Source organism: Rissa tridactyla, chromosome 1, assembly GCF_028500815.1.
Source record: "Rissa tridactyla isolate bRisTri1 chromosome 1, bRisTri1.patW.cur.20221130, whole genome shotgun sequence".
NCBI classification, from domain to species: Eukaryota; Metazoa; Chordata; class Aves; order Charadriiformes; family Laridae; genus Rissa; species Rissa tridactyla.
This window is the reverse complement of record NC_071466.1, coordinates 136,482,617-136,509,558: the sequence shown is the minus strand read 5'-3', so window position 1 is coordinate 136,509,558 and position 26,942 is coordinate 136,482,617. Positions and strand designations below refer to the sequence as shown.

The 26,942-nt window shown below is 42.6% G+C and overlaps 1 protein-coding gene and 1 long non-coding RNA gene across 3 annotated transcripts; one reads left to right on the top strand and one right to left on the bottom strand.

Annotated features, from left to right (window-relative positions):
• Positions 1–1,184: 1,184 nt before the first annotated feature.
• LOC128904602 (uncharacterized) lies at positions 1,185–20,794 on the top strand. The gene is made up of 3 exons (XR_008464557.1): positions 1,185–3,107; positions 3,269–3,350; positions 20,348–20,794. It is a non-coding gene; the product is annotated as an uncharacterized LOC128904602 (long non-coding RNA).
• On the bottom strand, positions 5,624–24,821 carry NUP50 (nucleoporin 50). Of its 2 annotated transcripts, none has more exons than XM_054189181.1 (8): positions 24,488–24,820; positions 21,461–21,539; positions 20,790–20,873; positions 16,419–16,614; positions 14,465–15,127; positions 13,369–13,444; positions 11,545–11,663; positions 5,624–9,731 (listed from the first exon to the last, which is right to left on the bottom strand). In XM_054189181.1, exons 2-8 carry the CDS (start codon positions 21,527–21,529, stop codon positions 9,529–9,531), a joined length of 1,410 nt encoding a protein of 469 aa, XP_054045156.1. In that variant the 5' UTR covers positions 21,530–21,539; positions 24,488–24,820; the 3' UTR covers positions 5,624–9,528. The 2 variants fall into 2 exon arrangements, with proteins under 2 accessions (XP_054045156.1, XP_054045157.1); XM_054189182.1 differs by lacking the exon at positions 5,624–9,731 and adding an exon at positions 9,751–10,498 and having other exon boundaries at positions 24,488–24,821.
• Positions 24,822–26,942: the final 2,121 nt, after the last annotated feature.

The following is a 26,942-nucleotide window of genomic DNA, read 5'->3' as shown; positions in this document are numbered from 1 at the left end:
AAAACCAAAAACAACAACAACAAAAAAACCCAAAAACCACTCAAACAGCTTTTCTAAACTGATCTGTGTTTTGTTTTAAACTTAACTATGTAGCCATTAACGTTTAAATTTGTGCAGTGTATAATATTGAGAGACTAAAAGCTGTAACGATTTCTTCCTGATAAATTCAGGAAAATCTTTGGTATGGGTTTGTGCAATGTTGTAAAAATGAGATTGTTCTTTAGCTCTTAACTGCTTGTACTGCCTTTAATTGTGCATACCAATATTGAATCGGTTTCAGTTTAAAGACCCACAAGGCACTGCATCCTCCCTCTCCCACCTGATTTTTATGACTAGCATCTGCAGGAGGCTTCCTCTGGGGAATTTTCTAGCTAAATTAGTTAAAATGAAACACTCCTCAAACACATGGTACCAACCACAGGTAGGAGGTGACTTGCTGATGATTCCATTTCAAAGAATCCCAGAGCGGGACTGCTTTACGAACCCGCGTGTGGTGTAACAACACTTCTGCGAAGCCACGTGTCGTAGCTTGGAGCCGTGTGGTGCGTTAGGCAAAATTGAAAAACAGAGCTTAGGGAGGAGGACATGGGTGTGTTAGTTCTTTATATGGATGCCTGAGCAGATTGCTGGCAGTGGTGTTCTGTGCCTGCACGTGCAACTGGACAGGAGTCGTAACTGGTTGGGAAATACTAAAAAATGGCTTGGAAACAAACAGTGTGATTTTATTTTATTTTTTTTCCCTTGAATGCTTTAAATTGAAAGCTTTTGAAAGCAGACGTAGTGCAGAAAGCATTATTTAAAACAGAACAAAAGACAAAGAGCAGCCGAAGCTTACAAATCATGGTCATAAACCTCAGCTGTTTAGTTAGCCTTTCAACAAGATTTAGCGACAGGAAAAGGTGTGCTTGTTTTATTATTGTTTTTTAATCCAAATGCTGGTGGGACACAAGACTGCCACATACATCTTTGAAAAGCTTTCACAACTTTAATAAATTAAATCCATAAATACGCTAAAAGAAAAATATTGTTTTAACGGTGTGGCAGTATATCTTGTTCAACAGAGTCCTGGCTTTGTGGAGCCAACTTAACTCATGTCCTTTTGTCCTGGAGTGTTTTGTGTCTTGCCTGTCCTCATCTGGAGAGATTCTCCCAAGAAATACCGTAGTATTGCTTCGCATGCAAGTTTGTCATCAAGGTCTGATTTTACGAAATAAAACCACATTTTGGAGATAGAAGAAAAAATATGCATCTTTACTAGCCGATAGTTACTTGTGTACTCCTACCAGAAATGTTGCTCCTGAAACTTGTAATTAAAAGTTTGCAGAAAGCAAAGGAGTAAAATGCAGGAAGAACCTGGGCGTAGCAGATGCTTCTCGGAAAAGAAAACGTATTAAAATACATCAAGGAAAATATTAGTTAATTCAAGTTCTGTCCCCAGCTTGGTTCCTCACAGGCATAAGTATGGGATCTAGTGATCTCATCACGGGAAATAAGTCATTTATCATTGGTTAAGCCAGAAAACTCCTCCCCAAGTCATATAAGCTAGTTGGCTTTTCCTAGTCGGGTTAATGTTGACGGAGGTGGTGGTGTGAAAACCAAAGTAGATGATCCATTTTCTTGTTCAGACAAGACAGAAGTGTTTGTGTGCACAGATTGGATTTACTTACGGGTGAGGAGCATGGACTTCTTCCCTCTACTGCAGCTCCACTGCAAAATATAAAATTGGCCAGCCACATAGGTGTCATTGTACCTGCATGCAATGTATACCCTGTGGCATTTACACAAACAGAATGATCTTCTGGCAGAACATTCTTGTTGGAGCATAGGATCAATGTGAGGTGAGGAGGCATCCTATTAAAGAAACCAGATGATGCTGTGGAGATGTGGGGCGCTGCTGAAGATGCTGAACTTCAGGCGATAACGTAAATGCGTGAATAATAAGTATGCGGGCAGTTAACTGGCATGGTTCTGAGTTCGCTTCAAAGAAATTGGTTACAGGAAGGTGGCAATAAAGGGTTGTCAAACCCTATTGAAATGAATTAACTGCTGGAGAGGGTGCAGCAGAGAGCTACCAAGATGATTAGGGGACTGGAACACCTCTCTTATGAAGAAAGGCTGAGAGATTTGGGTCTCTTCAGTCTGGAAAAAAGAGGACTGAGGGGGGATCTTATCAACACTTATAAATACTTAAAAGGTGGGTGTCAGGAGGATGGGGCCAGGCTCTTTTCAGTGGTGCCCGGGGACAGGACAAGAGGTAATGGGCACAAACTTGAACATAGGAAGTTCCACCTAAACATGAGGAGGAACTTCTCTACCCTGAGGGTGGCAGAGCACTGGAACAGGCTGCCCAGAGAGGTGGTGGAGTCTCCGTCTCTGGAGACATTCAAAACCTGCCTGGACGCGTTCCTGTGCAACCTGCTCTAGGTGACCCTGCTCTGGCAGGGGGGTTGGACTGGATGATCTCCAGAGGTCCCTTCCAACTCCTACCATTCTATGATTCTATGAGTGAAGCTGGCTGATAATTTTCAGAAAGTCCGAGTTACCCTGCACAGATCAGTGGAGACCACCTACGTTTAAAAAAAGCTTTGTCTCAAAGTGTTATTTCCAGCTGCTTCAATGTTTCCCCTGTTATCCGTTTATGTCAACGTTCAGTTGACTCTGGTGGTTCATAACTTCGTATTTCACAATATGTGATTACTCAACCCGTGCTCTTCTGCCTACCATCGCCCCACAACATAAAAGGGTGTTTATGGTTCTGCTTTTCCTGCTGGAGCAATGTTGTTGGGGAAATCCAGCAAAAGCAGCTTACTGGACTCGAGACTCTTCAGTGTCTCATACTCGGCCTTTAATTCAGATGCAACCACTGTGTTCATCCAAACCCTGTGTCACTGAGAGAGTGCCTGAAGGCTGCACCAAGTCTGGAGGCATTCCTTTGCTCCTGAAGGACACAAAGGTTGGCAGAACCCACTCTTCCATCCCTGCTCATGGCTGCAGGTGGCAGACTAGGTTTTGGTTTGAAAATGAGTGATCGATATAGCGTCAAGGAGCAAGAAGAGCTATTATTCAAGTTTCCTTCTCGGCAAGAATTCTGAATTACGTGCTGCCTGGTAAGTACCTCCATGATTTATTTGCCCAGCACATAAGGAGATCAGCATAGACGATTGTTCACAGGAGTCATTGCTGACTTCATTGTAAGGTAAGGAAATACTTACTTCAAGCGCTGCCCAAGTAATTAAATTTGGTATATGATCTACCGTTCTCTCTTCAGTGTTAGGGATTTGCTTTTTACAATGGAGAAACCACCTGCAAGTTTTCCTGGGAATTGCAATCAACAGAATTACCATTTGCAGGTAAGAAGAATGCCCCGAGGGGCCACCAGTTCAGGAAGGGGCTCCAAAACTAACATCGACCATAAATTAGTCAAAAAATTTTGTACTGTATTATGTCCTCTATGATAGAATAGAGGACCAAAGTCAGAGACTTTTTACTCCGTGGTACTGCCTGAGCAGGCACGTTCTGTTCGTATCTCTGAAGCCTCTGCAGGCTTCCAGACACAATCCGTTTCTGCACTGCCTCTCAGTAATGGTTATGATGTTCCTAATACCGACTAAAACTGACAATTATGAAGATTTATTTGTGTTATAATACTTATTCAGAATGCTCGGATGCAAATAAGAATTTCCAAATGAGTGTGATGCTGTAAAATAATGAGCCGCATACCACCTTAACAGAAGCTTGGATAAGTATATATCCATGACTGCTTCAAACAATGCAAATTCTTTTGCTGCCTCTTCGCTCACCTTGCGCAGCCTTTGGTTCCCGTGTGCCGTTCCTCCTGTATTCCAGGCACGTCAGTTGGTTACGGGCGCTTGCGCAGTCACGTACCGTAATTTGTGCGGTAGCGCAGAGGTTTGTAATCCGGTCGTCATCTGCTCCATGGCCAAAGAAGTTTGTTGCCCTTCTCCACCTAAACTTTAGTTGTCTGTCATGTCTTATGACCTTTCTACGAAGCAAATATTTAACCACAGCGAGCTGTTTACCACGCTTTGGGTCTGAACTCGGTCACAGCTTCAAACGTCGCATCATGTGTAAGGCTGTGCTACTCAAAATTACTTGGCTGGCTGTTGCTCTTCATTTGGCTTTCGGTTTTGCCTTTAGCAGGAGATTGATGACAGCAGGTAACCCCTCTGCCCGTGCATCGTTTTGGATCGTGGTTGAAGTTTACTTGTCACCTTCACTGGTTTTGTAGCCGACGACATGTGCATAGCTGTTAGCTTATACTTGATGTGCGTTTCAGATGAATCGGTTCTGACTTCTGCATGACTCCGCTGCTGTAACTAGTTTGCTGTGAGGGGCGTTTTCCCGCTGGATTGGTCAGGAAAAGGGCTGATTTTGATGAATGCAGACTGTTGTTGGAGTGTTGTTTCCTTAGTCGGGATGCTCGGGACTTCTTGGTTTCTGCTTAGTCACTTCTGCCCCTTCCTGTTGTGCGAGTGGTAAAGTATTTGGTGATTAGCAGAGCATTAAGCATTAGACACCGTAGATTGCCCCAGCCTGAAATGAGTATTAAGCTTGTTTTTGTTCTTGAGAACCGTTACTTTGCTTTCTTTTCTTTATGGCTGCTGAAAGCCAAAGCGACTCTGTAAGCAGTGTTGGCTGCATTTTTAAGAAGGAAGTAAGAGATGTCCAAAATGTGGAATAATGCTGACTGCCCAAGTGCACAAAGTTGGTCTTGGGAATTTTTTTTTGTTTGTTTGGTTGTTTTGTTTTGTTTTTTTTTTTAAAGTAGTGGGTGATTTAGGTAGTAAAGTGGCTCTCTGCTGATAGCAACTGCATCCTTAGAACTGCAGCATCGGCTCTTGGTTTTCCCAACCATTGTAATTGTGGGGGTGATGGTGGGGGGGCGTCAAGGTAATCTTTGCTGACCAGTAGTTGTATCCTCCTGCAGGAAGTAGCTCCCATTTGTGGGCACAGCTTGGATGGAGCCAGAAGTAGAAAGGGAATTAAGGGGAGGTCTAAACAGCGTCATAGTGGCTTTTAGCAGAAATTACAGTTGGATGACAGGCGCTCTCATGGTCTCAGCAGTTCCTGGTGCATTTGAAAGATGATCTACACTTTTCAGAACAAATCTGTCTTAATTTTTTTGTTTGTTTGTTTTCTCCTATTTGCCAAACTGTCACAAACCAATGAAGAGAGGAATCACTTCGTGGCCTGGCTTTAGGATAGCTCTTCTAGGCTAGATTCAAAAACATGTCCTACATATGCCGTCAGGCAAACACAGATTGCTTTTGCTCTTAAATCCTTTAATATTCCAAGTGGAGGGATTTTTAGAGGTAGATCCCTGTGGTCGTTCTCTTAGCAGTTAAGAACTAGTTCTTCTCTCTGTCTGGTGGAAGGCAGCCCTGGCTCCTCCCTTGGAGCTGATTCAGCTTTGCTGAGCTGGCTCTGAGCAGCGTGATGGGTTTCGAAGCCGGCTTGATAAAGGGGGCACGGGAGGACGTCGCTTCTTTTAGCGGCAGTAAGGCCAGGCGCAGGACTTCCTAGGCAGGAGTTCACCTGATTGTAAAATTCAATGTATTACTGCAGTGTTATACAGCCCAAGTGAAAGTGATCGACACGAGACACTTATCTCCCATTCATTTATTCACATTTTCCATGGATTTTTTTGTACACTTCCTCAATGCATTAGAACTAATGAAAACATCGTTACATGACAAGTTATGTGAAACTTGAGTATCCACTGAAAAATTCAGAGCAGTTTGAAACCTATTAACAATTAACAAATTGTCACATTCAGCATTTTCATTGGATTTATACTAGCTCATGCCACTTTAAATTGTTTAATGTCAGTTAATTTCTGCACACAGGCACCAGCTACAAAATTTTAGCAAATGCAAATAAGTTAAGGCATCGGAAAGAAAGTCTTTCAGGACATTTTAAATGTTACAGTGCTGCAAAGGGAGCTGAACTGAAGTTAATAGTAAAGCATTACCTCCTAATTGGTTTACATTCTACAACATGTTCATTTGAACTGTAAATTTAATTTAAACTTTCACATCCGTCAACCAAAAGGGATATGAACACGCTGTTGTGCTCCCAAATTTTAAGTACATCACAAAAAAAAAACCCCAACCCTGCATATAGCAATTTAATATTTTTAAAATAAAATTCAAACCCACTGTAATAATCTCCCTTACAGATGATTCTGATAATTAAAAGAAGCAGAGATCTTGATTTTCTATTTTGGGGAGGTGAGAGGGGAAAAAGAAAGATTTCTAAGCAGCTGAAACTTCAGAATTACAGCAGAAGGAAGAATGTGTGATCCAGGAGACACTCCAGTACCTATGAACAGCTGAAACAGTGAAGGCATTAACTGAAATGAGGGAGGAAACTGGCATCTTTAACATCAGGTATCCGATATCCAGCTGTTAAACACGTCAAGTATCTACCTGGATACAGGAATGCCTCATTGAGTTGGAATTCTGATCACAGTTCCTTCCTTGTATGGCACGTGCCACTTTGTTATGAAGGCATTAGTATATTGATTTCTATGCTCTCCACTAACTTTTCCTTTTAACTCATTTTAGGCCTTTCTTTCTATGTAAAAAGTCTCTGGCTTTTTGCAGTATTTATGTATTTTAATATTTCTTAACTAGAAACTTGTTTTTGTAACAGTACTGGAGAAGGGTTGTGCTTTACAACTGAACACCAAGTGAAAAGTGTATGACTGATTTATCCTGCTTCATAGTCCAGATAATTGCAGGGTCACTATGAAAGATGCTGATTAAAATCTCTTAATTTGCAGTAAAATTCTTCCCTATTCTTTTAGTGGCAGCTTTCCCCGTGTAAAATGTTTATATTTGACATTCTAATTAACATGAGATTCCAATTATATACCTTCCCCTAGCTTCACTGATAAATACATACGTTGCTAAAGAATTAAGGTGTCTCATCTCAATTAGTCTTTCCCCCAGCTAATAGAAGATATTACTTGCTACCATGGATATTTTAAGGTTTAATTTTTCCAGCACAGTTTATTACTACTCTATTTATTTTTCCTCATATTTAATTTTCCTCACCCTCAGCATGCCCGCCCTTGAAAACCTGACGGAGATGCAGTAGCCATTTAGTCAGTTTGCCAGCTTTACAATTGGGCCAAATACACGCACGCCAAACCCCAAGCCCGCCTCGCTTCGGGGGGCAAATCGTAAGGATACGTAGGAAGTTCAGGTTCTCTCTCACTTAAACTTTTAGTTGGTCCACCTTTCAAGGGACGAAGAAACAGCTGCATACCCATGAGCTTTCAGAAGTAAACAAACACAAACCCAAGACCAGCCGTACAATCTGTACAGAGTGGCTCCTAAAGCGGGACGCGGAACAAACCTGCTCCCTGCATCCAGCCTATAAACCTTTCTGTGCAGAGATGTGTTTAAGACACTACAGTCAAACGACAAATGCAAAATCAACTGAGCCCTTAGACGTTAAACCCCTAATAAACTTTCAGGCAATGTTCTGCTTTCCATTCATACACAATTAACACGCAAGTCTACAGCTTTTAGCCTCCAATTTAAGTACCAGCATGAATTTATTTTTTTTTTTTTTAAAAAGCACATTATTTTGTGGAAAGTAATGTCACTCACTTTTAATGGTTAAGTACTGAGCCAGATGCAAAAAAAAAAAAAAAAAAGGCACCAGTTTATATTTCAAATAATAACTGAAATCTTATCTAAGCTTCCTTTACACTTGAGTGTTAAAAATGCAATTCCTGTGACCTCAGCATAGCTGAAAAGCAGGCAGAGGCCTTTGTTTCTGAACTTTGATCAAGAAAGCTAGAGCTCCTATAGTTTTTTTCCTCCTTTTTGTTAAGAGGCGGGGGAAAAAAAGGCCATAACATGAATTGTGCAGTGAATGAGGCTTAAAGGCAGCTGATTGTCCCCCCCCAGAGAGCAGTGGGGAGCAGGTAAGATGTGCTGCATCTAATCAAATGGTGCTGCTACTTTTTCCCCACCCATAGGATGCCACTGCTGTGGATTGCCAGGTCCCTTGTGAGAATTGCATCATGCTGCTTTTTTTTTTTTTTTTCTTAAAGATTGGTATTTTTCCCTCTGTGCCACATTAGCCAGACAGGTTGGTGTGTTTCTTCCATTTCCCCAGAGCTGGTCAATGTGACAGATCAGAGAGCAGTTCAAGTTTAATATTACCATCTAGCTCTTGGATAGTTTCCAGAGCTGGAAGTGAAGCAGAAAAACAATTATTAGGGAAGGAGTTTCCAGCAGGCAAGATCTGAAAATGAAAAGGATTAAATAACCAAACAAGGTCTGATAAAGTTGAGATGGAAACTGAGAACAGAATGATGTTCTGATCCACAAATTATTGCCGCATGGTTAATTTTAACATAGCTGAAAACTAAGTTATAGATTAACCCAATGCTCCCTACTTTTGCAACAGAAACCTTATCCTGAAGCTGCAAACTACTGCTTTACTTAACGTAACGCAGTAAAGCACTGTAGGTTTAACATACGGGAAAAATAATTACTGACACACACACACATTTACGCATGTATTCTTGGTAATGGCCAGAGGCAATATAAAGATCTATAAAAATCCTGAAATTTGTTTCTGAAAAGAGATATCTTCAGAAAAGTACTAGTAGCAAGACAAGTATAACATTTGCAGCTCTGCCTCTGCTGGGTTTCAGTTTTAGCCCAAGGAATATGGGAAGAAAACCTCGGAGGGACCATAATGGAAGTGCAAGCCTTTGCCTCTGACTTGTCACAAGTCAGCGAATGCCAGCTGTGGTTGTGGTCCAAGATAAACAGTCTTCCAGTTGTCTGCTTGTACTATTGCACATCGTTAGCTTGTTGCTACAGTAAGAACAGAACTGACAGTTCTTCCCTAAGAAACACTACTGTCAACAAGACTACGCAAACAAATGTTCTTTTAAATATCTGGAGATGCAGTCTCGGAGTCCCAAAAGCACACGAGCCTGTAAGAGTTAAAACACAGTACAATATGTAATAGCATTGTTGTCAGGGTAAACTGTCGTCACCAAGAGTTTGAAAAATTAATCTCACCAGAATATGACAGACCAATTAAAATTAAAAATCCGGAGTCTAGAAACAGTTTCAACAGTTACACTTCAACATCCTCCCCTCTCAAAACAGGAGGTTGTTGCATTGCACCGCAGTCTGTGAGGAAGCTCTGGTACCATATTTTTGTACTCCAATTTCAGTCCATTCAGTCAAATCGACTGGTGTTAAAAACACATGCTTTAATTTAAATCAATGTGCTTTATCCAGAAGAGGTCCTGCATTTAGATATTGAAAAATGAGGGAGCACAGTCCAACACTTGTGTTCTATTAAAGCTTTTATTAGCTAGTTTAGCTTTTCCTCACAGAATTTTTCCAGAATTCCTATAACAGTTCTTAACATCAGAGTAAAGAGTTAAGCGTTCAAGTGAAGTTATGGAAGAAAAAAAGAGCAGCAGCAGTTTGGCAATAACTCCTCAAATCACTGACTGCAACTTATTTAAGCCTCCTTTTTCTCCAGTAAGATTTTGTGCAACTCATCTGCATCCTCACTTGTTTTCACCCTTATTAGCATAGTGACAGGAACAGCTGGATTCTTCTCATCAATCGGTGGATTAGGAACACAAACTATAAGAACATTGTTTTTTCCGGTTCTTGTGCATGGCATCTTGTGTGGAATTAGAACATTCAACAGTATGTTTCCTGCATATGAGGAGGGAAAAAAAATTACAGTTAGCAATTTTTCAGCTTTTACTGCAATGCAGATGTTAGTATACTTACTAAACGGGGATTTAAGTTTGTGTTGGGAAGGAAGGCAATTCACAAATATCATATATACTTGTCTTATTCTTCCCTAAGCATCTGCTCATGGCCATGGCGCTCTCAGGTTTCTTTCCTCATTAGGAACGAGGAAATCTGTGAAAATACTGCGTCCTCCGTTTTTTAAAGGGAGGAGTCTAAAGAATATCAAATGACAGTAGGGACACACAGGAAAAAGGGAAGGGGACAAGGAAGGAGCAGCAAATGAGGAATCCAGTCATGGTGCTTAGTTTATGCTTATGCAAGTTACTCATTCAGACCCATCAAGCACAGTTCATAAGCAGAAGCAAAAAGTTAGCTTGAACACGCATACTGTCACGTTAATGTAAAATTGGACAAACTGTGGTAGAATAAGTACTTTGTATCCTCAAATCGTACAACACGTCTGATGTGGTCTACCACCGGGTTACTAACAACAGCTCTACGTCAACTTGTTAAATTATGTAGTGAGTTCGGGAGCTTCAGTATTAGTGGTCTATTAAAACAGTCACAAACAAACTCAAATCTGCTTCCACAGAAGATGCACACATTTTGTAAACCTGGTAAATAGTTCAGAACACGGTAGTAGTATTTAGGGAAAAGTCAAGTCTTCACCTTCCTTTCCAGTTCAGTTTTTCAACACAGTGAGATTTTAGGAAAGGATTATAGCACTGTGTGAAGATAGCAAAGAGGAAAGTGTGCATCACTATGACTGCAGCAGCTTCTAGAAACCAAAGCTTGGAAATACCAAGCTGAAACATCTTAAGTGTATGAGCTGAAGAAAAAGGAAAGATTTCCTAATACATCACCTCAGGTGAAGGTAGAGGGAACGTAAATCAACATCAAGAAAACTAGCCTCAGCCGAGTGAAAATCAAGACTTGTGTTAAAGGGCAGGTAACTTGAATAGAGTAGATGAAAATTCGTTGTTTTCTCCAACACACTCAAATCCCCAAAGAAATGCTGAAAGCACCGACAACGCTGCCATACACCTACCTTCAGTCTTACTGCTAAGAACTGCCCTTTATCTGGCAAACCTTGTCTCCACTGAAAGACGTTAAGTGATTTAGAAGTGACTGACACAGGACTCCCAATCTGACAAGGTATTTGAAAACTGCCCCTCATGGGCCTGCAGAAGGTTCATACAGACTTGCTAGAGTGCATTAGAAACTGAAAGTGAGGTGAGATTTACCAATGGCCTACAGTGTAGCATGGCTTTAGTCCTCAGGGCTTCTATAAGCATAATATTTATTCTATTTTATGGAAGTTGTCACTTGCCTGTGAACCCCATATGCACATTTGTTGAAATTAGGTACTGAAGTGTAGCAAAATTTCTCGACAATGAATATCAAAATACTGATTTTCACAATTCCAATGTGGAAACACACTTAAGCCAGAACATTACACTTCATTGCAGATCTTAAGCCACACTTCAAGGCCACTCAACAAGTCAGGGATGGAGAAAAGCTATTAAAAAAAATGGGGGGGGGATACCCAAACATAAACCATAACCTTTTACTTGCTTGCACTGCTTTCATGTGCACCATTTTGTAATATTCATTAAAGGCATCCAATTGCTTGACCAATACTTGTAATTATTCAAAAAAAAGTAGAAAGGTTTTCACTAATCCTGTCTGTTATGCTGTGTAACAAAAAAAAGTCCTAATGCTTAGCAGGAAATTTCACATCGAGACTTGCTACTAGAAGAAATTAACTTACCTAAATTGGTATCCGCTCGTACTAGGAGTTGAGTTTTTTCATTTCCTGCTGGTTTTAAGTGTAATGTTCCTACACCTTTTTCTTTAAATTCATTATCCTTTTTGTAGAATAGTTTGCACCTGTGCAAATAAAAAAAAAAGCCTTGTTTGTGCAGATGTGTAGAAATTAAATACAAAGATATCTCCCAAATACACACTCATATATATGTATACATCTGACTCACAGTAAGCCAACATTTTCACGATAATCAGGAGTTGACATGCTGTGAGTAGCATAAATCTTTATTCCTTTTCACCTTGTTTCATGTGCTGACAGATAGTACTTCCAGTTCAGGAAGAGAAAGTTTCTTTCAGCATTGAAATGTTGAAGAGAAGCTCAACATGAGCTGGCAATGTGCACTCGCAGCCCAGAAAGCCAACTGCATCCTGGGCTGCATCAAAAGAAGCATGGCCAGCAGGTCGAGGGAGGTGATTCTTCCCCACTACTCCGCTCCCATGAGTTCCCACCTGGAGTACTGCATCCAGCTCTGGAGACCCCAACATAAGAAGGACATGGACCAGCTGGAGCAGGTCCAGAGGAGGGCCACAAAGATGATCAGAGGGCTGGAGCACTTCTCTGAGGAAGACAGGCTGAGAGAGCTGGGGTTGTTCAGCCTGGAGAAGAGAACGCTCCAGGGAGACCTTATAGCGGCCTTCCAGTACCTAAAGGGGGCCTACAGGAAAGTGGGGAGGGACTCTTTATCAGGGAGTGTAACGATGGGACATTAAACTGAAAGTGGGAAGAAATTCTTTACCCTGGGGGTGGTGAGACACTGGAACAGGTTGCCCAGGGAAGCTGTGGATGCCCCATCCCTGGAAGTGTTCAAGGCCAGGCTGGATGGGGCTTTGAGCAGCCTGGTCTAGTGGGAGGTGTCCCTGCCCATGGCAGGGGGGTTGGAACTAGATGATCTTCAAGGTCCCTTCCAACCCAAACCATTCTATGATGAAATGATAAACGTTATTACTTTAAGGGAAAAGTAAAATGCACAGCAACCTGTACTCAGGATCTATAAGGAGTAATAGCTGTAAAATACTGTTTAAAAACACTAATTACAAAACATAAGAACTTGCTGTATCATTCTCAAGTTGTAATAGAACACATGTAAAATTTAAAAAAAAAAAAAACATTTTTTAAGTGAAGCTTTAATACACCTAATGCAATTCTTCATAAATTAGCACATACGTTCTCAGATAAAGCAAATGACTTTTTGTAGAAGGACAAATTCTGTGCTAAGTGTTAAGCAGATGTGCAATTACTTGGACTACCGAACGTGCTTTGAAAAACTGCTTCTAGTAGAGGTAGTCTCGTTTTCATCTTAAAAGTACAACTTGTTCACTCCTTCATACAACTATCAGCAGTTTCCAACTAAAGAGTCTTATTTTAGGCTATGCGAATAGCTGAGCACCTGACTGATTTTTCTGAAGTACAGTATGTTATTTCTGTGGTACAAACCCTACAATTCAAACTTACAAAACCTGAGGGAAGGCAGAAACATCTTCTTAATTTGTACAAAACTGATCACAGGTAGAACACAAACTAGCTCTCAGTGCTGTCTTCAAGATACACAAGAATTTCAGTAAGACCTTACATATTTTTGTCTCTAACTTTTTTACAAGCAGAATTTCATATTCTGTATGGCTTCCTAACAAGCTTTATTAACTAGGAAGCCAAGAATATATACATCATTAATTATGCACTGCAGTGGTGAAGAATGAATTCATGCAGGTATGAATTTTATTCTCACAGTTATAATTCTATTCACTATTCCAAGTTAGAATCACTTACTTCTTTGAGTAGAAAGCATCATCCTCTTTTATTTCATTAACAATGACTTTTGGTGGCTCCTCTTCTTCCTCTTCTCCTTTAAATAAAAAGTTTTGATACATTCCATATGTTAATGTTGTGAGCATATAATCTGGGAGGTATTTTTGGCATTGTATTAGAACTAGCTTATGTATGCTATATTTGACATATACACGTGTAGCCTGTCAATGACTGCCAAAACATGTTTAAATCCATTTGGGCTTGGAAGCAGCTTCAGCTACACAAAAAAAGTCTTATTTTCTTTTCATTCAGCCACACTCCTCAAGCAACTTTATGCTCATCTCAAAATTAAATGGGATGAAAATACCCAAGCCACAACCAAAGTCAAAAAATACAAAGCTTAACAAGTCAAACTTAAGTCAAAACCTTCTGTCGGGGGGGGGGGGAGAGAGTTATAACGTTCAAAGAGTAGTCTCCACAAATAGGTCCAAGTAAAGCACAATAAATACTTCCAACAGCCAAGTTTAATTTGGGGGAAGGGCAATGAGTTGCAGTAATGACAGCCAAGAGGCAGTGGCAGGATTATGCCGTTCCAGTCCCTCAACTGCCAGGATTTCTATCAGTTTACTGTACCCAGTTTAGCTAAATAGCAGAGTAAAACTGCTGGGTACTATGCAACTTTATTTGCCTTGCAGTCTTGTAAAAAAGATGAAGGAAATTGTTATGTATCTTATGCATTTTACTGAGGAATCTCTTGATAAACCTACTGGGAAAAAAAGCAGCAGGACTGAAGTGTCCTGCAGGCTCAAAGATGAACATTCCAGTTGATTTCGATTTCATTGTTTCAAGTCTTGTATTCAGCTAAAGAATTATATTATATTACAGAAAGTATAAGTCTTATAGAAATACACAGGGTTTGGTGACCATATACATTTAGCGTTACTTAAGCAGCATGCAAGACTGAGGTATTTCCAGATTAGTGGTACAGTTTTGCAGCTTTTAAATTCAAGAACAATTATGATCTAGTTCAACTTAGTATTGTTTCATCTTTGCAGTATTTGTGAGTCACATACATTCAAAGCTTATCATGAAAATCAGCGTTTTAAATAGAATTTACCTTTATCATCGCTATTGCCACTTTCTGTCTGAGCTTCCAGTACATTGGTGGATACTGCAGGGACAGACTTAGCCTGGTTTGCATCTTTTCCAAACAAACCTGAATTCCCAGGAGAAAATGAGAAACTACTAAGCGTTCCTGAACCAAGGGACCCCAAAACAGAACTGTCGACACTCTTGCCAAAATTAAATGAGACGGTTGATGTAGCTCCTAATGATGGGTCTTTTTTTTCAGGTGCAGCTTCGGGTTTTTTGTCCGAGGTATCCTCAGTGGTGGTGGTGTTAAACAAAAAAGTTGATCCTTGCTGTAGCTTTGAATTCCCAAATGTAGAAACAGACTGAGAGCCAGGTGTCTTGTTGCTTTCGTTTTCAGAGCCGCTATCACTACTGCTTCCGTGTTGCTGTTCGATATTTGCTAAATACTTCTCGTAGTCTCTAAAGATGGGTGTCAGGTCACAGAGTGGGTTTGTGTTTACATGCTTAACTATCCAGTCACGCACAGAACAGTTTAAAGCTGCTAACTGTTTGTGGTAAATACTAGAGCTACAAACTTTACTCTGAGCATAGCCAGATGAGGACGGTTGATTGCCACCATTAGCTTTTGGGCTTGCAGCCTTTTTCTCAGTAAATGCAGTAGTAGTGGGACCATTCGACATCGTGGATCCTATTAGAAGAAAAACATGGTTTGGAACATTTTTTTTTTTCTTACCACCAGAAAGCAAGGTTCTCAAAAACTTAAACTGAATGTTCTCAATATTTCTTTATCAAATCACTCATTCTTGCTCAGCTAGGAACCTTGTCATTTATCAAAACACTGCGTACCAGATACTGTGGTACAAGTAAACAGACAATGTTGTGAAAGAGACCTAATCTTGGTAAGTTTAGACAAGTAAGTTAGTTCAGAGATAGACAAAGTAGATTTGCCACACAAATTGGCAGAAGTCCAAAGAAATCTTACAGAATAAAATTTAATAAAAAAATGTTTTGTATTTCACCAGCCCCACCCCAAATCTTAATTCAAGCTTCACCAAGCTGTAAGTTATTAAAACAAAATATTCAGTTATTCTCTTGATACTTGTGCTTTAAGAAACTCTGAACACACTAGCCCATGATTCTCCATGTTTTTGAGTGGTTTACGTATAAAAACCATAATAAGCTAATTAAGAAAATTCTCATTAAAGTTTCCCCTAATTTAGCTAGAATCACTGAAATCTAAATTACTCTAAAATTCAAACTCCACCATTTTTATCCTGTGGCATGCTGACTCTAAATCACTGTGGCATGGTTAACATTTCAGCTTCTCCAACACAGAGGGATAGAACCGATATTCTTCAGGGACTAACAAAGCACGAGACTAGAGTTAGATTTGCCAAAACATTTCAAGTGTCTTAAAATGTAGGTATAAATGTAACAGATAAAATTCTAGTACGACTGTTTGCAATGTAAGATGTACAGGGAAAAAAGGTTGAGACTTCAGCTATGTAGCATAAATTTACCAAGAACTGCAAAAAATACAGAAACGAGACCTTAAAAAAAAAAACCAACACAAAAACACATACAAAGAAACTGCAGTCTTACTAAATGGACATTCTCCATTAGCTTGTTGGGGTTTTTTAATTAAATTTGGAGAATTGGTACAATTATTTAAGTAGAACATGTTATCAGCTGTACTACACTATTCAGAGAGTGTCTTATGCCAATGTCTTCCAGTCCCATTTATGCCTATACAGCTTTTACCTCCAGTATTACATCAAATAAGAATTTAGTTTCCACCTCTTAAAACTGCATGTGTTTGATAACTTGTCCCTCCAGCAGTCTAAAGTCTTTTTAAGAAATATGAAAACCTTAAAACAGTACTACAGGCTTGTCTGAATTTGGTTTTTCACTATTAAAATAACCCTACAGATCTTATGGCTGAATTTTTTGATAAATATGTATGCTTATTTAAAACCTACCAAATGCTGACTGTGTTTCGGAGGTGGTCTTTAAGCTGCTGAAAGAAGGAGTGCTGGAGACACTACTGTTTCCATTAGACAGCCCTTCTAAAGGCTTTACTCCTGCACCATTACCAAATCCGCTGAAGCCACCTCCTCCTTTTCCAGAAGGCAATATAAAGCCTTTAAACCCTTTAAAGGCTCCTCCACTTTCAGACTGGGGAGAGAAAAAAAAGACAAGAAAAATAAAAAAACAACCAGTTATATACATCTCCTCCACAAAAGTCCTATGCCCACTTAATATTCCATTTATTTTATCCTGGTTCAGTGTGCCATTTCATGCCTTATTCTAAGCCAGCTATGTAAACAAAGTTAATAGCTTCCTTATGACACATATTGCTACTATTTTTAAAAGACTCAGATGTTTGGTATGAAAATAAACTAGATCTAGGAAGTGGATACATAAAAGTTGTTCAGAGCAGCGGATGTGTTGAATTACCTATTTAGACATTCAAAGCATCTTGTTTTCTTTAAATAATTACATAGCAATATATAATTACAGGCTTATTTTCAGCAACTTTTAGCATTTACAGCCGCAATTAAGAGTCCAACACTTAAAGCCACTCATCAAAACAGCATACTTTGTAGTCACCTATATAACGTTTAAGTGATTTACCAAAAATATTCCAATGTGACTGATGGGAGAAGCAAAGACAGCCTGTACTTGGTAACATAATATGTATGCTTTCTGCAGCCTTTTTATTACCTAGTTCCGAACGCTACCTTTACAACCGTATTATTTTATGGTATAATTTCTCCAGTGTTTTTAAAAGATACAGTGTGATTAACATGCAAATAGGCACTACCACTTTTAGATACTACACGTAATGTCTTTTGAGGTAATGACCACTTATTACCGGAAGTGGACTTCCAATGTCTCTGAAAAGCCATCAGAGGAAAAGGAGAATTGCTTCTCAGTTTCACCTGCTTTTGCCACTGAAGAAATAGCAAAACTTACCAATTTTAGGTTCTATTCCAGTTATCTGGCCTTGTGGGTATGAGCTCTTTTTGTTTCCCTTTGTGCTTTACCTTTTCCAGTGCAGTCCTGCTTCTCATTTCTAGGTAACTATTTTTATTCTGTCTCTCTTCGATCAGTCCTACCTACCTCTCTTTCTGGACGTACAAGTTAAACTGAGGTCTTTGTCTTCACAGCATTCTGCTTGCTCCGTTTTGGGACATCAATAAATTCCAAGTTTACTTTTTTGTAACCTTTTCACAGGTTTCTTATGCAGCCTCAGCTGCCCTGCCATCTCTTTTGCTTTTTAGACTTCGCCCAGCCTGACCTAGCTCTTCTTCCAGCTTTGATCTCTAACAGCTGACTCCCAGCCTCCTAACTGTTTCTTCTGCAATCATCTGATCCCCTTTCCCAGTCAGTTCATTTTTTCCTATTCCATTTGCCCCTGAATTTCTGATGGGACTTAGGAATAAAAGGAGGGTTTACCACCTTTGGAAGAAGGGACAGGCAACTCAGGAGGAGTACAGAGATCTCGTTAGGTTATACAGAGAGAAAATTAGGAAGGCAAAAGCCCAGCTGGAACTCAACTTGGCCACAAACATTAAGGACAACAAAAAAAGCTTTTATAAATACATCAACAAAAAGAAAGCCAGGGAGAATCTCCATCCCTTACTGGATGCAGGGGGGAAAGTTGCAACCAAGGACGAAGAGAAGGCTGAGATACTAAATGCCTTCTTTGCCTCCGTCTTCAATAGTCAGACCAGCTATCCCCAGGGTGTTCAGCCTCCTGAGGTGGAAGATAAGGATGGAGAGCAGAACAACCCAGCCATAATCCAGGGGGAAGTAGTCAATGATCTGCTTCTGCACCTAGACGTACATAAGTCTATGGGGCCGGATGGGATTCACCCAAGAGTACTCGGGGAGCTGGTGGGAGAGCTCACCAAGCCTCTCTCCATCATTTATCAAAAGTCTTGGTCAACAGGGCAGGTACCAGATGACTAGAGGGTGGCTAATGTGACACCCATCTACAAGAAGGGTCAGAAGGAGGATGCGGGAAACTACAGGCCTGTCAGCCTGACCTCGGTACCAGGAAAGATCATGGAGAGGATCATCTTGAGTGAGCTCTCACGGCAAGTGCAGGGCAGCCAAGGGATCAGGGCCAGCCAGCATGGGTTTAGGAAAGGGAAGTCCTGCTTAACCAACCTGATCTCTTTCTATGACCATGTGACCCGCCTTCTGGATGCGGGGAAGGCTGCGGACATTGTCTGTCTGGACTTTGGTAAGGCCTTTGACACCGTCCCCCACAGCGCTCTCCTGGAGAAGCTGGCGAATCATGGCATAGACAGGTGTACTCTTCGCTGGGTAAAAAACTGGCTGGATGGCCGTGCCCAGAGAGTTGTGATTAATGGGGTGAAATCCTCTTGGCGGCCGGTCACCAGTGGTGTCCCTCAGGGCTCAGTTCTGGGGCCACTTTTGTTTAATATCTTTATCAATGATCTGGATGAGGGGATTGAGTGCACCCTCAGTAAGTTTGCAGATGACACCAAAGTAGGTGGGAGTGTTGATCTCCTTGAGGGTGGGAAGGCTCTAGAGAGGGACCTGCACAGGCTGGATCCATGGGACAAGGCCAACCGTATGAGGTTTAATAAGGCCAAGTGCCGGGTCCTGCATTTTGGTCACAACAACCCCAAGCAACGCTACAGGCTTGGGGAAGAGAGGCTGGAAAGCTGCCCAGCAGAAAAGGACCTGGGGGTGCTGGTGGATGGCCACCTTAACATGAGCCAGCAGTGTGGCCAGGTGGCCAAGGCGGCCAACAGCCTTCTGGCTTGTATCAGGAATAGCGTGGCCAGCAGGAGTAGGGAAGCGATCGTGCCTCTGTACTCGGCACTGGTGAGGCCCCACCTCGAGTACTGTGTTCAGTTCTGGGCCCCTCTGTACGAGAGGGACATTGAAGTGCTGGAGCGGGTCCAGAGGAGAGCTACCAGGCTGGTGAGGGGTCTGGAGACCAAGCCATATGAGGAGAGGCTGAGGGAGCTAGGCGTGTTTAGTTTGGAGAAGAGGAGGCTGAGGGGAGATCTCATTGCCCTCTACAACTACCTGAAAGGAGGCTGTAGAGAGGTGGGGGTTGGCCTCTTCTCCCAGGTGAAGAATGACAGGACCAGAGGAAATGGTCTGAAGTTGTGGCAGGGGAGGTTTAGATTAGATATTAGGAAGAATTACTTTACTGAAAGAGTGGTCAGGCACTGGAACAGCCTGCCCAGGGACGTGGTTGAGTCACCATCCCTAGAGGTATTTAAGAAACGTCTAGATGTGGCACTTCAGGGCCTGCTCTAGTGGCAGAGACTGTAGGTTGTTTGGTTGGACTCCATGATCTCAAAGGTCATTTCCACCCACCAAGATTCTATGATTCTATGAATTCCTCCTGTTCAGTTGTGGTTTATTTCTTGCATCAGCTTTTCCCAGTACAAGCCTTTAATTAATTGCATCCCTTACCGTATCTGTGGCTAAAACTACTATAGGCAAAAGTGGGATAGGACAGCTTCCTGTTTCACATAGCTTGGACAGCAGAAGGAAAAGCAAAAGCAAAGGAGAAAACTACCTACCCGCTAAATGCACCTAGTCCCATTCAATCCAAAATCAATTTTGAGTGATAGGTAAAGTTTCTGTCCTATTTCTAACACGAAATGAAATGTTGAAGGCATGTTTCATCAAAAGGATATATATGACAAAGTATCTGTCAGGGATTTTTGAAAGGACTACAATTTGGTTGGACTGCGTTAATGCTTTCACAGCAACTAAACCTGTAACAAAGGCCAACTTCCTTTCAATTTTCAATTTGTAATTGCAAAGAGTAGGTGGCATTAAAGCTCTTCACAGGAGGGGAAAAAAAAAAGTAGCAGCATTCTTAACAAAAGACATCTTTTTTCTTTTTCAGAACAGCTTAGTATTTTGGCTTTTACTTATTTAGCATCTGCCTGACACATCCCCCAGCCCTCCAGTATGGACAACAAGGAACTTTTGATTTCTAGGCTTCCATCTCTGCAAAGAATGAAACTGGAACAGTTCAAATGCTGTTTCACCCATCTGAAGACGACAATATTGTGTTTGAAACACTCTGCATTTATGCTTCAAAAAGACTTATCTCCCTTCACCCAGTCAATACCAGTATTACCCATTTTTCATTCTAACCATATTCTTGCTATGGAACAGTAAGCAAAAATTAATTTGCGTGTATGAGCTTGACTAACTGCATATACCTTTGAAATGACAGCTTTATACAGTATTATTACAAGCCCAAATAAGTAAAAAACTGAGCACAGATGTCATATTTTGCAACTGAGTGAAACTACAACATTAATGCTCAGTAATTACAATACCTCTGATCCAACATTTCGGCGCTTTGCTTTTTTAATAGCTCTGTTCTTCAGGACTTCTTCGCTAGCAACTGAGAAGGTTCCCACCTTTAAGAAGAAGTTACGGAATCATTAGTGAAATGAGTGAATCTGAAGAAACAGTGGTGAGACACTAGAACACGTCTCCCGGGGAAGCTGTGGATGCCCCATCCCTGGAAGTGTTCAAGGCCAGGCTAGATGGGGCTTTGAGCAACCTAGTGGGAGGTGTCCCTGCCCATGGCAGGGGGCTAGAACTAGATGATCTTTAAGGTCCCTTCAACCCAACCCAAACCATTCCATGATTCTATGAAATCAAAAATGCTTTTCTTGTGAACTCAATGAATACCCATCACACATTTGAGGAAGTTCAAAAGCATTATGCATTTTAACAAGCCTGGGGTTCTCTTTAGGAATGTGAAGTTCCTTTCCCCTAAGATGCTGATGTCATTTTAACTGTTAAAAGCTGCTTTGCCATATGGTCTGCCTATATTGGAAGCTTTATACAAAATAAAAAAAAAAATCACTTATATAAAATTATCTTTAATTGCTACATTTTTAACCAATTTTACTGTAGATTCCACCCACAAGATAAACAGTAAATACAAATAACTACCCTACTATCTGCAGGTGTGAGGGAGGAATCTAACATATTTTACCTCCTCAGCTTCATCCTCCTGGTCCCAGTTTCTGTCAGTCAGTTCCTTCTCTGCAATTCTCTTTGCCATTTTTCCACACCTGTGTGGAAAAAAAAAAATATTGCATAGAATCAATTGCACAGAAATTAAATTCTAAGCAACAGTGATCTTCAATTTGTATTACTTAGAACAAGTAATGGGAATTAAGAGTTCATACAGAAGCAGGTCAAAGTTGGAATGACACTTGAAAACCAAGTCTGTTTAACAACTGCTGTTGTAACAACAATCAACAGCACTTGAGATTAACGTTATGGTGATTAGCCATATTTGATAGTAAATTTAAGCAACAACAGAAACACGCGTTCAATTATGGTATTAGTTTTTCTTAGCAGCATTGCTGCTAGATAAATTCCTGACAGTCCCATAACTGATACTCTGGTCACCGCTTACTCTGAAGGGCTGCAAAAAACCAAAGATATGGAAAAAAGAGATCTGTTTAAAACATTGCATATTCCACTCCATCTTGCTTCAGGATACCCATGTAAGCAGCAATAGTCTTGCATGAGAAAAGTAAGTTGCTTTATAGCATCTAAAATAAATACTGATGAAGACCTACGGCAGTAACTGAACAGAAAGTTTACTTTGGGTAAGAATGAAGACAATGCTATCCTACAAAACTTGGGATCAGTATAATATTACTAATCAGAAATCTGAAAAATTCTATTACAAATAAATTGGATTTTTTCTCCAAGAGATGCATAAAGCATATCGAGGATTTTAATGTAATTCACGTAAGCAGCCAATCACCATTTTGCTAGTTATCTCTGCAATGTAAAGAAAAAGCAACTTTGGAGAAGGAATGTCTGTAATAGTTTTCACTTCCGCGTTCCATTTTACTAACGTACAACTTCCCAGCTGTGTTCAAAACCAACGAATTAATCCGGTTATGTTATTTTGTATCTGAAAGACTTGGCAAGCAATCACATTACTCAAATGCTATATGAAAAAAATATTTTTTTTACTAACTATAATTCTATCAGTTGACACTAAATACGAAGACTTTTCAAAGAAAAGATGTACTTTCATATCAATTTAGGTCTCAAGCGAGTGCAAGAATTAAAACTCTTCAAAAACCCTCTTAGGTTTGTGATTCAGACCTCGCCAGTTAAAAAGAATTCTACAAATAGTTGAATTTCAGGGCCGAAAATTGTAACAGTACATGGTTACAGAACATCTTGTTTAGCCGATTAAATATTTTTAAACAGAACAGTAAATCCAGCTGCACAGCAGTCTTACAGAGATCACACGTCAAAGCCATGAATTTTGGTCTGACACACTTCACAAATAAGGTCAAGTTATTGGGATCTTTTGGAATTACAGTGACAAAAAACTGTTTTGCATAAACGCCTTAAAATGGCATAAACCACACCATCCTGAAAGTAGAGGTCCTACCATGCCCTGCATGATTCTCAGCAGACTGGGGAACTATTTAAATCTAACCTAACCCACTGAAAAAAAATAAAAATACTTATGTGAAAGTCATACTGGCTCCCCAGTCCAATTTCCCACAAAGGTATACAAACGTAACCAGAGTAAGACAAGATTGCATCTCTTTGTCAGCAGCCACAGCTGAAAGGCTAGTAAGACTGAGTTACACCATCGGATTCCACAGCAGATCAAATTACCACTCTTAACCCAGCCACTGAAGCATGACATTAACTAGAAAACTTGTTCTCTACTAATAGAAGAGGGTTAAGCAGTTGGCCTAGGCTGCAGGTTCTCTGCAGCTATCTGTGTTTACACGCTTTCTCTACATCAGTACTGAAAATAGGTAAAGGCAACAGAATCTAACGTATGTGAATCCTAGACACGTTTCCTAACCTGCGAAACAAGAAGCAGCACAAAACCACCTCTATCTGATATTCAGAATCTTCAATAAGTTTTTGTAGCAAATGCTCTGAGCGGGTTGAGATGGGCGTATTTTGAGAAACGGCTCTTTTTGTTTAAAAATAAACCACAATATAGATAGATGTTTGGTTGAACTACTAAAATCCACCTAGTGACTACAGCTGCCCCATTTAATGCAGCATTTTGAGAACAAGCCTCTAATTTAAGACTTGCATTCCACGAGATCACCTATCTATCGTTAAGCCTACAAAACCTGCCCTGTTGGGGAAGCGTCCAACCCGGACCCAGGCTGGCCACAGAAGCCGCTGGCACCTTCCCTCACACCCGCCAGCCCCCGGGGATGCGGGGGGAGGCACGGCCGCGCTGCGGGCACTGTTCCGCCCCCACGGCGGGGTGAGGCAGCGGGGAGGGAGGAAGGAAGGCAGGCAGGGAGGAAGCCAGGCTGACACACGCGCTTCTCCTTTCCCGAGGAGCATCTTCGGTTTCGGCCGGCGTCGGCCCTTTCGGTTTAACACGCCGAGTCCCGCCTCGCCTCCTTCCCAAAGGCTGCACTCCCCTCTAGCACCCCAAATTCCTTCCTCCCTCCCTCCCTCCCTCCCACGTTACAGAGTGGCTCCGCGCTTTTGAAACAACAGGGTGTATTTGTTTTCTGACCCCCGCCCCCCAACTCACCAAAATGCCATCGCCCCCTCCCACCCCACAAGCACCGCGAACCAGGCCTGACGGCACCAGGGCGCGGGGGTGGAGGGGGGGGGCAATCCCGGGGTGAACTCCCTCCCTGCTCGGCACCCCTCGGGCTCGCCGCCCTCCTGTGCGAGGCCTGAGGGTGACGTTTACGGCCGGGCCATCCCTTCACCCCACCGCCGGGGGTTTGATCCCCACGCGGTTTCCCGAGGGAAGACGATGCCGGCGGTCGGCCCCGCGCCCGGCCGGGTTAGGGGGGGCCTGCGGGGAGACACTCGTCCACGGTTGGACGCGGACGCGGCCAGGCACCCCGGGGGGGACACCGACTCACCGGCAACGGGGACAATCTCCCCCTGGGGACACCAGCACCCCCAGCTGGGCCAACCGCCGGCCTCAGCCCTCGCCGGCGGCGTGTCCCGTCCCCCACGGGGAGCGGAGGGGAGAGCCGGCACTTACCTCCAAGGGGCGTCCCCTTCTCAGCCGCGGGGCGGGCGTGAGTCTCTCCCCCGCGGCGGCGGGGCCGAGTCTGCGGCGGGCAGGAAGCGGTGTCTGGTGGTAGGCTACCCGGGCCCACAGCCCCCTCACCATCACCCACGTCTCCTCTAACTCCGTGACTAACCGGCGTGACTTAACCCGCCGTCAGGGCCGCCGCCATTTTGTCCCTCCTGAGAGACGGGGAAGAAACCGCTTCAAAAAAGAGAGAGAGACGCCGGCCGCCGCCGTCCCTGCCGCTGCGCATGCGCCCCGCTCCTCCCGTGCCGGCGCGGCGGGTGAGGGTCGGAAGAGGAGAGGGGCGGAACCGGCGGCGGGGCGCGGGTCACGTGACGGCAGCCGCCCAATGGGCGGGCTCCCCTTGCTAACCGCCGGCGGGCCCGCGCATGCTCCCTACCGGCGGGAAGGGCCTCGCGCTGCGGCCGTTCGAATTGTGGTCACGTGGCCGGCGCCTTCACCCTCCCCCCCCCGCCACCGCTGCCGGCGTCTTTTCCGGCCCTGCCTGAGGCGCGGGAGCTGGTGCCGCGGGGCGGCAGGGCCTGCGCCGCTTCGCCGCCCAAATTGGTGGCGGGAAGGGCCTGCCCGAACGCCGGTTGGCAGTGTGGGGGCCGTGTCCGGCAGTGGCTGCGTACCCAGAGGCTTCTCCCGCGGCCGCTGAGTCACGGGGCAGGGATAGGCCGGGCTGGGCTGTGCTGGGCCGGGCTGGGCCGGCAGCGGGGGAAGCGGCGGTTTGCCAGGCTCTGCGCCTGACTGACCTGTGAGGCATTGGCTCGCTTGCGGCCTCCCTCCTGGCCTGTTCTCCCTGCGGTATGCAGGGGATTAGCGCTAGTGTGAAGCAGCTCTAGAGGAGAAGGTGACGTCCTCTGCTGTAGTTACAGGTTGAAAACAGTGAGTCCCAGGCGTCTTTTGCATTACGTACTGCTTTAGAACACTGAAAAATGAAGGCAGTTGGCAGAAGCTGCAGTTCTCATGTCCTGCCTTAGGCACCAGTTTACAGATAAAACTTAGGGTGCTAAGCTTCCAGGCTGAAACACCTTGACCTAAAATTTAAAAAAAAAAAAAAAAGGGTAAGAACTCTTCCAAAGAACTTGCTCTTATAAAGCACAAAAATTCATTAAATGGAGGGGGGAAGCCCTCTAGCAGTAGGTAAGGGGCACTGATGATTTATCGTATCTAGTGCCCTAATATTCCCGAGGCATAGACCTACTCCCCAATTGTGTTACGTAGTTTTAGTGTTCAAACAATATATTTTTCACCATGTTTTTTCTTCTTTATAAAATGTACAAATATTTTGAACCATCTTCGTTTGCAAAATTCATTTCACCTGCCCTCCTGGGATTCCAAATTTTAGAATGTGCCTTGCTGCATAACAATGGCATAAACCAGTGTTAAGGCCCTGAATTTAAAATTAAATGTTTCCTAAGTATCTCGTATCGTTTACTGTCAAAAGTAGGACTGCTACAGTGCCATTACATTTTTTCTTTAACTGGCACCCGGCTGGTTTAGATTCCATTTATGTTTAGATTCGATTAGGGACTCTCGGTGCTTTTAATATTCCCTTTAATCTAGGAACGCAAAAAACATTCTCCTTTAGCCTTTTGTTGCGTTGTCTATCTGGCAGTCCTTTTGAAAAGTTCTACTCTTGCTTAAAAAAATAACAACACTGACATATACCTGTTACCTGTGTGAAATATCCCACTTCTAGTTGCTCTCTTGCAGGCTTTTAAGGTTATCCTTTCCCTGAGTTTGGTTGCACTCTAGTTTGCCCCTTCAGAATTACAGAAGTAGTCAGAGACCCAGTCTTTAAAGAGAATTTCTGAAATAATTGCTGTTTGCTTCTGTTAGAGCAAACAATGCGCACGGCTCTGTTACTAACAAACACTGTGAGCCTATTGTCCGATCACACCAGAAGATTTATAGTTTTTTCAGATCCGTGTTCCTGGACTTTTCTCTCTAAGCCATGGAGGTTTCTCCCTGAATTTCGTGGTGTTTGGCTTGTTTAGCCCCAAAACATGAAAGTTTCTTCCTTCTGCAGGCAAAGCTCTCTTGAGTTCCTGCTTAGTGAGCTTTTTTCCCTTCTATAATGTTTAAAGAGTGACTTGGTGCTAGTAATTCCTGCTTGCTTTCCACTCGATCTCTTTGAAATGTGGTAAGAACGCCGTTCATTCTGGCTGTAACTGCTGTTGTATTCAGCCATTGTCTGACCTCTGCGGTTGCTGGGAGCTGTTAATGGCTGCTCTGTTTGTACCCCTCCCAGGATCCTTGCACTCTGCACAGAAGTTAGTTCTTTAAGGCCAGGCAGATAGCAGTACAACAATGAGTAGATAGCCCCAATCAAGCAGGATTTGTATAAAAATGCAGAAATGTTTCATGTTCTCCCGATGAGTTCCGGTTCAGATGGCCAATTCTTGTCCCTCGC

What these genes read in the sequence shown, in the direction of transcription:
- NUP50 (XM_054189181.1), bottom strand. Translation starts at nt 21,529, where the DNA reads ATGGCAAAGAGAATTGCAGAGAAGGAACTGACTGACAGAAACTGGGAC. An exon ending in CGAAACACAGTCAGCATTTG is followed by an intron (nt 15,128 to 16,418) that starts GTAGGTTTTAAA and finishes TTCTTCTAATAG; the next exon opens with GATCCACGATGTCGAATGGT. An exon ending in TGGCAATAGCGATGATAAAG is followed by an intron (nt 13,445 to 14,464) that starts GTAAATTCTATT and finishes TTTTATTTAAAG; the next exon opens with GAGAAGAGGAAGAAGAGGAG.